Consider the following 14338-nt stretch of genomic DNA (forward strand, 5'->3'; position numbering starts at 1 on the left):
CCACCGCTCGTGGCAAAGGCAGTGAAATTAACAATCCAGAAAAGCGCGGTAGCGGTTGCCGTGAGGAGGATAGCACGCTTTTCAATATCTCTATTCTTTTTAACTCTCTGAATGTGTTTTTAATCCAAACATATCATATCTATATGTTTTTGGAATCAGGAACGGACAAGGAATAAGATGAAATTGTTTTTAAATTGATTTCGGAAATTTTATTTTAATCATAATTTTTATATTTTTAATTTTCAGAGCTTGTTTTTAATCCAAAATATAACATATTTATATGTTTTTGAAATCAGAAAATGATGAAAAATACGATAAACGTAATTTTGGATCGTTTTATAAACAAATAATTTTAATTACAATTTTCAGATTTTTAATGACCAAAGTCATTAATTAATTTTTAAGCCACCAAGCTGAAATGCAATCCCAAAGTCCGGCCTTCGTTGAAGATTGCTTGGCCAAAATTTCGATCAATTTGATTGAAAAATGAGGGTGTGACAGTGCCGCCTCAACTGTTACAAAATGCCGGATATGACGTCATCAAGGACATTTATCGAAAAAATGAGAAAACAAATCTGGGGATATCATGATACCCAGGAACTCTCATGAAAAATTTCATAAAGATCGGTCCAGTAGTTTACTCTGAATCGCTCCACACACACACACACACACACACACACACACACACACACACACACACACACACACACACACACACACACACACACACACACATACACACACACACACTGTCATGATTTAGTGACATGGACCGAGAAAGGGACACTCTGAGGGGTGCCTTTCTCAAATTACGACGAAAAGCGCCTGTGCTTGTACGGGCTATTTTCTGCTGACCGAGCTTAGCACCTGGAATACGTTTTCCTGCACGCCTGGCTGGCATGCGAGGGGTGATATTTTGATACAGGGGTTCCACGTGCGTGATTTTGCTTGCTTGGCGAAATCGACTGTAACTGATCTGGATACGGGACACGTGGAGTCACGTGATGTTTTTTTCAAGGTTGTTTGGGAAAGACATGAGAGGACACTCGAACACAGGGCAGCGACAGAGAAGGATCGTTTTTCCTCCATCCTAAAGTTAGATGGTCTTCTACACTTGTTGACATATTATTTTAAGTCAGAGTGCCGTTCTGCATGGTACAGTAGGGCTTTACGGAACTACAAAGGAGAGAAAACTTTTCGCTGTTACCTGTGCTGGTCAACAAGGTTGACAGGTTTTGATTCTTAGCTGAGCGGGCCGGGGGATTTTTCCCACGCATAAAGTAATTCAGCAAGAAGGGGATAGCGGTATTTTCGTCGACGGACGGAAGCCATTCAAAAGGGAGCGGATTCGCTTAAAGGAGAGCTACTTACATTAGGCTGTTGAGGTAATAAATCATTATTTAACGCGGTTGACGAGTCTGTGTTTGTGGAATGAAATACTCTCTGTTGTTCTTTCCAGGTTAGCGCATAATTTGCTCTTTGTGACGCTAAAATAATAATCTGTATATGGTTTTTGCAGATATGTATGTTTGATGGTGTATGCTTTTAATTAAGCGTTGTTGACTATGCATGTAGATGTAAATGCTTGTATAACTGTGTTTAATTTTAAATGTGTTTTCTCTTGTTTTCATCTTATGAACATTCTAAATGTTAGACTAACTTATTGTCTTGTACAGAATAACAACTGTGTGAATGGTGCTATACTGAATGAAAGAGTGTGACATGAAGTTCTTGTACATCATTGTAAAGAGTGTGAATGACGTTTTAGTTTAGATGTCAAGCGCTTAGAGCAAGCCTTTTTAACGAAAGTTTTTGATTTAGCGCTATATAAATGTTCTTCTTCTTCTTATTATTATTATTATAATTGTAAAGTTATGATGTTGCGCTATATAAATGCTCATTTATTATTATTATTATTATTATATGGAGAGAAGGAAGGAAAATGGCTGATTTGTTGTTTTAAAAGTTCGTTTGTGCAGGCCCACGTGCTCTATGACATATGTAAAGGTGACATGTTTAAAGGTGGAGTGTGAAGGGTAGCGTGGAATGTTTAGTGCACCGATGCTTTTTGTTGCAGCCTACGCTATCTACCTACTTCTTACCTACGTATTTGCGGGTATGCTGTAACCTGGTGTTCTGGTGTACTGGTGGTTGCTGTCGCTGTCGTCATCCTGCCAATCTACACGTCTGCTATCTTCTGGTAGACTACGGGGAGGATCTTCAGCGACTGAGTGAGGCGCCTGATATCTCCATTAATCCCTGCTTCGTTTCCACGCCAGCCGGCACTTCATTCAAGGGAGCAGTGGTGGAGATAGACTATTCACGGGTCGCCCACTCAGTGGCAAAAAGCTAAGTGCACCATGTCATTGCATCCTGTATACTACCTTGTCATCTTGTGTATTAGTGATTTCATTTGAGTGGTAACAACGTGGGGTGTGTGACACCTGCTTTAACCAGCGCTTTTGGGCAGATCAGCTATCTTTTCTAGCTATACACGGGATCAGCGTGTTACTATCATTTTCTAAATTTTAACTGGCATTTTTGTCAGTGACCTATATTTTACGTTTTGAACGTAAAACATCTTTTGGAGTGAAGTCTCGAGGGAGCTGGCGAGTTAGTATATAAACAGGCGTCTGAAACTTATACTTTTGTTGATTCTATTTTTGTTGTATGACTGCGAGAGTGGATCGTGGTGTGGTTAGTTGGTAGTAACTAACTGTTCATAATCACCTTATGTGATATATTGGAACGTGACACACACACACACACACACACACACACACACACACACACACACACACACACACACACACACACACACACACACACACACACCACGACCTCGTCTCGATTCCCCCCTCTATGTTAAAACATTTAGTCAAAACTTGACTAAATGTAAAAAAATAGTATAATATTATGTTACCGGCCTGAGTCGATGTATACACATAACATAACATGTTTGTTTGTTACCTTAAAATTAGTCGTGATGTTGGCTTTCAGTGATTTTTTTTTAGACCTATTGATGCTTACCGTGTGACAATGTTAATTCTTCATTTGTGTGTGCGTAACTTACATAATAGTTTGAAAGCCGTACAGGATAAAAGTAAACAAAACACATAGACAACCTGCGAAGACTTGAACTAAGACAACATTGACCAAACTGGACGACTAGACAATTCGAAAACAGAAACTATTGGAAGAAACAGATAAAAGCTTCAGTACTTACTAAAGACAGCCTCAAAAAACTTGGTTCCAACAGGATAAGGCCGTGTGTTGAACAACTTTCTCAGCGCAACGGTACCTCTCTCGGCTATGTCACTGCTAGCAAACTGTCCAAAAGAAGAAAAGTGGGAAACTCCTCGTAGAGAATATATTTCTTCCTGTATCTGCCGTAACTATCACAACTAATATGGCAATAGTCTTTATGTTTTGATGTCTATACGGATACCATACTCATGCGTGTGTTTAGAGTACAAAGGTGCACGTCGCGTACATCGTACATCGGCCGCACAACATTTTCTTCGTTATTTGTTTCTCCTTTTAATTGTATATTTAAGTAAATGTGGTTATCTGATTCTTTCTTTCTTTATTTGGTCTTTAACGTCGTTTTCAACCACGAAGGTTATATCGCGACAGGTTATCTGATTACACTACTATATAAATAAACTTTGACTAAAAGAAGCTCAGAATTGAATGAAATTGTGGTGTATTTTGTTTTATTATTCTGACTTGTATTGAAATACATTACACAGTACTATATTGTATTTCACAACACAAAACTGAATTGGTGTCAGACTGTACTGTACTGTATTGTATTGCGCGGTATTGTACTGACATATTACATTTCTTGCTGCCTTAACTACTATAACTTATCTGGTATATCTGGTGTAAAACATGCATTTTAATGCATTCATTAGTGCATACGGCTTTATGGCTGGAAGTCAGAATTTGGGCAATGTTTAGAGCAGGTAGTGTGCCAGAAGAAAATAAAGATATAACCCTATAAAGCGTAAAGATGACCTCATTATTTTGTTGGCCCCAAATAAATTAGAGGGCATACAATTAAGTACCCATATGCATTGTACGGTTTTGTATTGTATGATATTATCATCTTTTTCATTAACATTGTATCACAGAATGCGACCTCTTCCACAATTTATTACTACTTTATCACACAGTGCTCACACATGACACACCATCTGCTACCTTTGAGTTGCACATAATAGTAGCCATACCCACGCAAAGCGCCGTACTGACATATTCATTGTGTCGTATTGTATCAAATAACATTTTATCGTGTCGTGTTGTAACGTATTAAATTGTACGGCATCGTATTGCATTGACTTGTATTGCATTATCTTGGATTGTCGTGGGCTACATTAGTAAGTAGTGGTCATAATGTTTGTATTGCGGTGAATGGTATATAGCACAGTATATTATTATTCTATCGCACAATATAGTACTCACGATAGACTCGTCATCCGCGACCTCAGAGTTGTACAAAATGGTAGCCATCCCTTCGCCCAATGCTGCGATGCCTTGACCAGTCAGGTTCTCCGTCTCTTTGTCCCTGGACTGTACCATCTTGGTGAACCGTTCTGTCAGCTGCAATGACAGATAACTTGCTCTTTAATCCAATTTGTTTTTCACTCACACAATACACGCATAGCGCGTCATAACTCACGCCTTGTCGATCTTTGTGAGAAGGAAGACGGCCGCTGTGGCAGATTCCGGTTTGATGACGTCATGTGAAAACCATGGATAGATCTTTGCTGTACATTCTGGTGCTAGGGATGTTTGACCAGCATCAGTTAAATGATGGGATGTTCCCTATCTTGCTTTTGTAACTTACTAACTCTTTCTTGTGATGAGTGTTTAGCCAATAAACCCTTGCTTGCAGTTCCTACCCTACCCCCACCACCATTTGTTTTGCTGTTGAATGTATCTCTCACAGGGGACTTATAGCAGTCTGTCAAATAAGGGGATCGTAGAAATCAGTAAAACCTTCCACAATTCGAAAATCAATACGTTTTCAGAAAAGATAAACTTTACCAACTTGGACAAAATTAAAAGTAAGACAAATCAAGGCAATTAAAACACAAGGCAAGGCAAGACGAGACGAGACGAGACGAGACAAGACAAGACAAGACAAGACGTGGCAAAGCAAGCCGAGGCTACGTTGTATGTAGGCCAGATGTTTAAGATACGTGACATTTGGCGAAAGAGACACCGGACAATAATGGCCACAGAAACGCAGTTAACATAATCATTGCATACCGCAGTTACTCCATCTTTTGTAGGGCTAGTCTCCGGATTATACAACCGGTGCCACATGTTCTTCCAGCCTTCTGTAACAACAGCCTCCTAAAAAAATACGAAATTCATATATCAATTCAATTCAATTCAATACCACTTTATTATTTGAATGTAACAAACAGAATGTTTTCTTTTGGTTCGTGTACAAAATAACATCACATAAAATAACACTCTCAAAACATATAAACACATACAATGTACACATCAATACACACATAACCCAAACCACACATACCCTTACCCTCTCATACAAATTCACGTACATCTCGTTTGCCCGTTATAATAATAATGACAGTATGATTAATATCCTTGCTAGTTAACTTAAAATGAAGGTATCGTAACGTCTGTTAGCTTGTCTCAAGAGCAAACAAAGGAGCAAATAGATAGACTGAAGTTTCACAAAACAATAATGCTTCAGTATTTCATAATAAAAAGAATGGATTTGTGGCTGCCATACGCATGCAAGGTGGCCACTTATGCAGCCCCCCCCCCCCCCCCCACCCGCTTTCCCCTAATCGTCTCCGGTTACGGTGGCCTTGTGTTCAAAAACGTACTATTAAAATGTACACTGAGCACAACAAGTTAAGGATATTTCTTCAGTGGTATAGCCCAGATGTTAAACAGCAGTTTTTGGGTCAGAAAGATACGTGTATTTGAAGATCAGTCTTTCTTCTGCTCACAAATGTGTTTCTTGGATCTGAGCAATATTTGGGTATGACATTTAGAGAGGTTGCTGTTTGTAGTGTTAGGTTTATTGCTTGTCAACTGCAGCTACCCAGCAAGAACACCATAAAAACCCAGGATTTTTTTTGCCGTTTTCCAGGATTGTGGTCGCTCTCTTTTACACGCTAGATCAGCCTAACTGCGCGGCGGATTTGAACGAAATGTGTATGGACTGTTAGGTAAGACACCAAATACACTTTCGGATGTAAGAAATGTAAAATATCTTTAACCGTGTGCCCCTCTCCTCTCCAAACCCAAACAATCAAAACAAGCTGACACAGGTTAAATTAATAGGTTCTTTAATTTCCAAATGATGGTGATGGGAAATGTGTGGGAAACGGGGGTTTACATTCAATAAAAACTCCAATATATTCTACTCTCTAAAACTAAAACAAACCAAAACAATACTCTAGATCCCCACTCCAAAACTATACTCTAAAACTATACTCTAAATCCCCACTCTAGAACTATACTCCAGAACTATACTCTAGATCCTCACTCTAGAACTATACTCCAGAACTATACTCTAGATCCTCATTCTTCGACTCGTCGGCATTATACTTGTCTCGTCTAAATATCGGACCCTATTGCTACGCTGAAAATACAATAGCGATTATATAGCTGTTCTGACCTTTATTTGTTGTTCCAAACTTACAAAATGACAGTTTTTGTGTCGATGCGTTGATCTCAGGTTTTGATAGCAGACGCCGTTTCTTATGCGCATTAGTTTTGCGCAGGCGCCACACTGACTTTGGAAAAAAACTCGATTTGACAACACAGCTGTTAAACAGCTTATTAGTTCATTCGTATACAACAAAAAGAAGTTTGAGTTTTTTTTAATTTTGAACAAGACTACTTATGAAGAAGACCAAAACACAACATCAACGGAAAACTAGAAACAACGGAAGAACTAGGATGCAACAAGGGGAGGAAAAGAGAACAGCTAATCCGTACAAAGCGATCAGACGGCAGCGACGTTTCCAGTTTGGGTGAATGGCATTTATACTTGTCTCGTCATGAAGCGAATTTTTCAACCTCAGTTATAAACGACTACATGAATGTTAGTGCCATGGGTTGTACATCAATACTTCAGAGGGGAAGTGGGGTATTTAGTGTGGAGTTACGAGATAAGAAAAGACGAATGCGAAAATTTGTGTCAGTCGGCAACTGTGAACTAAGCTCACAGGCACACAAAAACGGCTGTTCCGTTGTACTCCCCTGTTTGTACTACATCTTTCGACTTTGGGCATTTTGTGGTGCTTAGGGACAGAAAATAATAGGTTTAGTCCTGTTTCATCGGGAAGTTAGCAGAAAAGGGTATGCTATCGACATTTGTAAAGCTGAAAAACATTCCCGAGAAGAATTTCAAGTTGTCAGTGTATGCTGTTGTCGATCAGTGAAACATCGTGTGGTGCAGGTGGGTAAACCGGAACCATGCGTCTTTGTTATTGACAATATGCTTTTGGATATTGAGAAAAATGGCCGACTTCCGTAGCATTATGCTTTGATGATCGGAAGAGACCATCCAATCACAGCCCCCGAATTCCCCCACGTGTTCATCAGAATAGCTATATATGCAAACAACAGAATCGGCTATTCCGCCAGACCATTTCAACACATAGAAAGAATTGTCTTGGAAACAGTAGTGAATCCACGATAACTGAGCGGTACTGTGATGTCACAATAGTTGAATCCACGATAGCTTAGGGGTACAGTGATGTCCAAAAAAAGTCAACCCACGATAACACAAGGGTACCGTTTGTTCACATCTCATTCAGCTTAAGTCACCGTTTCGACGGTTGAAAATGAATCATGCCGTCAAAACACGCCATTTTTGAGGGTTGGCGTGGTCACGGACCTGTGACGTCATACCCAAATATTGCTCAGATACAGGAAACACATTTTTGAGTAGAAAAAAGACCGATCTTTGAATACACGTATCTTTCTGACCCAAACACTGCTGTTTAACATCTGGGCTTATACCACTGAACAAATATCCTTAACTTTTTGTGCTCAGTACCACATATATGCAATGCAAGATTTTTAAGCATTCGTCGCAGTGTACGTTTTTTGTCATCCTCAACTGGGAAGGGGGTTGAATGTGAGCGGGGTAGAGACGATTGAGGTTCAATTAGGGAAAAGGTCCAACCAGGTTTGACCAATTTGGAGAGAACAGTTTAATCACACAACTGGCAGGTAAATGGAGTGACAGACACTCATGAATAATCAGATGAACAGTTATACTGCTCACCGAAACAAATCATAACCAGAAGTACATGTGCACCATTCAGGCATTCTGCTTTAACAGTGATATATATAGGCAATGCAGAGAGACCAACAGACGCATGCGCTCACAGACAGATACACATACCAAGGGCGGATCCAGGATCTTAAGGAAGGGGGGGCACACCCACACCTTTTTGCACAAACTTGAAGGCGCTTCGCGCCTGATTTGAGGTCGCAAAGCGCTCTAATTGAGGGCGCGAAGCGCCCGAACATGTTAGGGTGGTCCGGGGGCATTCCCTCCGGAATTTAGTTTTCAAGGAAGCAAAATGATGCAATCTAGGGCCACCTGAGCTCAGAAACAGTCATTTAATCATCTCTCTCTTTTTTTTCTTTTCCCTGAAGGGGGGGGGGGCCCTTCGCCCCCCCCTAAATCCGCCACTGCATACGGACAGACGCAAGCAAGCACAGACAGGCACAGATTCAAATCATGACTTGAACGCAAGAGAAAGAGCAGGCCATATACATGCATTTGGCCATTCTCTGTCTTCGAAACACATCTTCGAAATACATTCTTTTTGTCGCTCAGATAAACACCCTTAATTTTTAGGTTTCCTTTTATTAAATCACGTTCACGTGTAGGTCACGATTTGATTGTTCCTGCGCATGAATGAATGAATACAAACATACTCCGTCACTCTCTGCTGCCTGTTCCAGTTGACTACGGTCGTCGGGTAGAGGCTGAAAAAAACCCAAGACAAATTCATGATTCTTTGATGAGACAACTTCTCAGGCTACGTCTATTGGTCACTTGAATTTAGCCAAGAAATCAATACAACCTGGGGGCGTACACTGAAAAGTACAAGTTACGGTGTGTGAACAGTGACAAAAGAGAGGAAACAGCTCTTCTCACGAGCTGTAACTTTTTCAACCTAACATATTCTAACAGAGGGTGTCATTTATAAAACGTGTAAGTCAAAAGGCGGACAATCCAAACAAAACAAAAGGAATGCTCAGACCGATGTCTAAAAGCACACACGACGCAGTAAAAGCATAACAGAGCACTCGCATTTCCACTCCACGACTTTGTCGTCCACAAATTGAAATGTAAATTCACAAATGGTTAGGTAAAAAACAAACCCACAAGATAACAAGCAAGCAACCAGTTGAACAACTAGCAAACCAAGCCACTAAGCAACAAAGCAAGTTAACCGATCAACCAAGCAAACAGCATAGGCTACAAAGACACACACAAACACACACATACCAACAAACACACAAACACGCGCGCGCACATACATGCACCCACGCATACACACACGCATGCACACGCAGATCGAGAGAGAAAGAGATAGAGAGAAAGAGAGAGAGAGAGAGAGTGTGTGAGAGAGAGAGAGAGAGAGAGAGAGAGAGAGAGAGAGAGAGAGAGAGAGAGAGACACACCCACACACACACACACACACACACGCACACACACACACACACACACACACACACACACACATACACACACACATACATTTACACACACACATCCACATGCGCGGCCCCACTCTCAATAAACAAACGCATCCCACAACCCACAAAGAGAGATGAAGCGTTGCCAAACTACGCAGTTGTTTATTGAGTTAGTCTGAGTTTGAAATGTAGGTGGCCCGATTGTTCCAGAACACAACAGTGTGGTTAAAGCATCCCTGCCCCCCCCCCCCCCCATCCTATCCCCACCCCTTCTAACAACCCCATAAACCTTTTCAGAATTATACTTACATATGCGGCGAGGAGAGATGAGGCTGTGGTCAAACTACGCAGCTGTTTGTTAAGTGTGCTTGAGTTTGAAGTGTAGGTCGCCTGGTCGTCCCAGTACGCAATAGTGTCGTTCATTGCCCGCGTTGTGTCGTTGCCCGAACCGTCAGTGCTGGACATGTTCAGCTATGACATAAATAATATTTTGTCATTACATTTATTTAGTTTCCAGATGGGCTTTTCTTTTGTTTTGTTTTGTCTTGTTTTCTGTTTGAGTATCTGCATTGGGTTTTCTGTGTGTTTCTCGGCTTCCTTTTCCAGAGATAGGTTGATTTTTGTTTTTGTAATTGTACATGTTTGCATAAAGAATCTCAATAGTGGGACACACAGTAAAAGACAAAGCAAACGCTTGTAACGCAAACGCAAATTCGTATCTGTGTCAATCAGTTGTCAATCTGTCTTGTGAGATTTGAAGCAAAGTGGATGTCAGTTTACTTGACGTGAAGTAAAAGTGTAGTACAAATTAAACTGCTGCTGATTAAAACGAAATCACAGACATTTACCATGCCTGATTATTATATTAAAGACGTGCAGGGACGCACATATCCGTACTGGCGACTTACCGTAATCCCTATGGCCACCTCAGTGTATTCGTACAGCGCGTCATAGATTCTGGCCACTAGTTCATAGTTATCTCCATCTTGGCCAGGTATCAGGGGTAGTTCCATTCGCGGCATCTTACTCTCTCCTGGATCACAGACGCAGAACAAGGCTTTAAAGGGATAATGTCTAACAAGAAAACTGTCTCTCATCGCACCAAGAGCTATACATTTCAGGTTGGGGGTTGTAATTATGTGACCACGCACCAGGAATACCTTAAAAACAGTTTTGAGTAAATCATTGCAGGTGTTTCTAAATTACAGTACAGTGAATGTCCCTTAAACTTTGTAAGATCCAAAATCATCAGAAAACTTTCCAAAATGGCGCCTTAGGTGTACTATCTTTAACTCAACGTTAGAAAGAGTGCCACTGATGGCATATCGGTGGATTTGGTCACGCGTACTCATTGGTCTTTAATAGACGAACTCTGGAAATAACTCTGTAAGGGTTGTATGCATGGGTTGTGAAAGAGTCAATACTCTTGCGTTTAGTGAGGCAAACTTTCCACACGTGCTCTCTGTCCTCGTGTTTCAGACACACCCCTCGCTAGTGACTGGCCAATAATGCACGTGGGAAAATTTCCCATAATGAAAGCAAGAGTATTCGGTCTTCCAAACTCTTTTGAAATTAAGCATTTGAAATGGTTATTTTGGGTCTCTCCTTGACAAAAAGGTACATTTGCAGAGTAAAGGGGTATGGGGTAGTGGGGCGGGGGCGCTGCTGGAACCCAGGAACCACCCCTGACATCCAGCCCAGCTTATAACATCAGAAAGCCGTTCCCCAAAGAACCTTTGACCAACACAAGGTGTGGGAATATTTTCACCGACCTCCCTCAGCGATGGGCACGGTGATGTTGTTCTTGCGCAGCATGAACTGATAGTAGAGTGTGGCGGCCGCCCCCTTGACGTCAGAGTCCTGGTTTTTCGTGTGCGTCATATTGGTGGGGTCCTCAAACCCGTCATCCTGCCAATTTGTGCAGTTAAAAGTGAACTTTTGCTGCATCACGTCGCCTGAAGAGAAAAGGAACAGCCAATAAACGCTTAAAATCATCTTCATCATCGTCATCGACATCGTCATAATCATCATCATCGTCGTCATCACCATAATCATCATCATCAGACACAAATAACAACTACAGCAGCAGCAACAACAATAACAACAACGCTCGCACCAACACTAACACCCCCACCACGAACAACAACTACAACAAAAACAACAACGTTTCAAGTATGAACTAAGGCAGAACGTTTTCTTTTCCCTGAGAATAAGGATTCAAAATAGCGTTGAGCTCAAAACTAAGCGTGAATTACATCAATCATTTCATCACGGGGAGGTCCCGAAAACCCTTTTGCATAGACATAAGATCATTTATTGTCTATACAATTAAACACTAGATGGAAAAAGGCGGTTCATCTGCTTTTAAAAACAACCAAACACCATATGACAACAACCCTGAACATAAACAACCCATACAAACATACGAAGTAAGAACACCCGAAGTACTCCAGACAGACCAGGTCCTGGTGACGGCTATATCTATCGTACTGCGATAGGCGGTAAAGTTCATTTATGTTATCCATACATCAAGTAAAACCAATTCAGGGCATGTCATCTATCGTATAATTGCTTTGACGTTAGGGCGATATAACTCCATTTATCTCAAGTAAAATCAAGGCATAAGTATATCTACCTTCTGTGGGTTCAACGTCACACTGACCACCCCAAGGTGGGCAGTTCGTCAGGAACTCTCTGCCAGCCGCAGCAGTTCCAGAAACGACATCGTAGGTGCGGTTCATGCGACCGACTATTCTGTAGCGCTTGCATGGTTCCAGCTTTCCTTCTGGAACTGTGATGGCTTGCCCGGTGTCATGGCCTGAAGACAGCGAAAGTACAATGACTTCCTCAGTAAATATATATTTCACACAAGATTTGATCAAAATGCCTGGCTAGGGCAAGTCGAACGAAGTATTATATCCCGTAAATTTCAAGGGTAGTAGTAATGGTTATAGGGTTGAATTCTTCGATCCCCTGAACCCGGCCAGCACTTTGATACTAGCCCCTGTGATCTGGTCCCATTCAATAAAGCCCTGAGACTAAAACAAAACCACACCAAAAGAAATGGACGGAGCTTCAGTTTTCGTCTTGCTTTCTTCCTTGCTTACTTTTTGTCCCATAATTATGTGTTTCACGTTTCTTTTATTCTTCCTTCATTCATTTTGTTCTTATTTCCAGTTTTAGGTACAAAGTTTCTCGGCATCAAACAAAAAAGTCACAGGGGAAAATCTTGACAGAGAATGACGGCGCTCGAAAAAATCACTATAAAAAGGAAACAAGTTGAATCAGACATATAACATGAAATAAAACAACGATCTTTCTTGTATAAAAAGATCAGTTAAACGGACAGTGACAAAAATCACAACCTCTAATTGATTCAACCATGCACAATCTAACCAAGGGGATTCCAGAAAGAAGTCTTTCGAAAACTAACACCACCACAGAATGAATACTACCGTGTACTGTTCTCTCATACCGGACTTCTAAACGTAGTTCCCCTAACTACAACTAACCCCACCCACAGCATTTATAGAACTGTGTAATATTCTCTCATACGGCACAGTAAGTCCAGAAGGTAGCACCCATATAAGTAAATACAACTACCACCACCACAGCATTAATAGAACCGTATAATATTCTCTCATACCGTACTCCAGAAGGTAGCACACGTAACTACAACATTAACCGTAACTACAACTACCACCACCACAGCATTAATACAACCGTATAATATTCTCTCGTATCGTACTCCAGAATGTAGCACACGTAACTACAACTTTAATCGTAACTACCACTACCACAGCATTAATACAACCGTGTAATATCCTCCCATACCAGACTCCAGAAAGTAGTCTTTGATGTTGGGCAGGTCGTCGAAGGTTTGGGTCCGGTTGTTGTAGAGGAAGATTGACCAGTTGTACTTGGCGTCCAGCATGTCTCCGTCGCTGCACGCTGCACAGTTGATGGTCAACGTCATGGCCGACGTCAGTGCCACTTTTTGTGCGCAGTTCACCAGGCATCTGCATAGTGTCGTATGAGTATATATATATATTTCAACGGTAACTTTAGTGTACCCTTTTAAAACCTCTTTTCTTCTGAGGTGTCGCATAGGTCTCGAAAAGGCGTTCATTTAAATAAATTATTCAACAATGTTTGAACACATGTTCAACCCTTTTTCTGTACTTTGTTTTGCTGGAGGTAGACTTAAAAGATACATTCCATATTTCCCTCCCCGTGAAGATCAGCTTGTATATCACTGTAAATGCGTCCATGTTTTTACATTGGTTAGAGCTTCCTCTCACTTGATCACAAACCAAATCATTTGTATCGATTTTCCAAATGTTACCCCTCAGCTTCAACGGCGGTTTATAAATAAATGAATAAATAAAAATATAACTTTTATAACAGATAAATACATAAGTAAACCTTTCGAAATAAATGAGAGAAAAAATGCTACCGAATCCCACGATCCATTCTCTTGATCCCCACCCCACCCTTAAGAACCACATTACTCTTGATTTTGAGGGTGACCAACAGAAATGCTAATAACTTGACGTCTGTTCAGAAAATTACTTAATATTTACGATACATTTACTTCAGATAATGAATGAGCAGTGCA

General features: G+C 40.8%; 1 protein-coding gene across 1 annotated transcript in view; it reads right to left on the minus strand.

Annotated features, from left to right (window-relative positions):
- The window catches only part of LOC138959267 (polycystin-1-like protein 2), a 52678-nt gene that overhangs the window by 38209 nt on the left and 131 nt on the right, over positions 1–14338 (minus strand). Inside the window, exons 2-10 of the mRNA XM_070330671.1 lie at positions 13555–13739; positions 12356–12538; positions 11493–11675; positions 10629–10753; positions 10030–10191; positions 8953–9003; positions 5278–5364; positions 4468–4605; positions 3227–3329 (exon numbers count right to left, since the gene is read on the minus strand). Coding sequence (XP_070186772.1) covers positions 3227–3329; positions 4468–4605; positions 5278–5364; positions 8953–9003; positions 10030–10191; positions 10629–10753; positions 11493–11675; positions 12356–12538; positions 13555–13696 — 1174 coding nt within the window. The 5' untranslated portion in view covers positions 13697–13739. The remainder of the gene's footprint in view (positions 1–3226; positions 3330–4467; positions 4606–5277; positions 5365–8952; positions 9004–10029; positions 10192–10628; positions 10754–11492; positions 11676–12355; positions 12539–13554; positions 13740–14338) is intronic.

Source organism: Littorina saxatilis, linkage group LG2 (genome assembly GCF_037325665.1).
Source record: "Littorina saxatilis isolate snail1 linkage group LG2, US_GU_Lsax_2.0, whole genome shotgun sequence".
Classification (NCBI taxonomy): Eukaryota; Metazoa; Mollusca; class Gastropoda; order Littorinimorpha; family Littorinidae; genus Littorina; species Littorina saxatilis.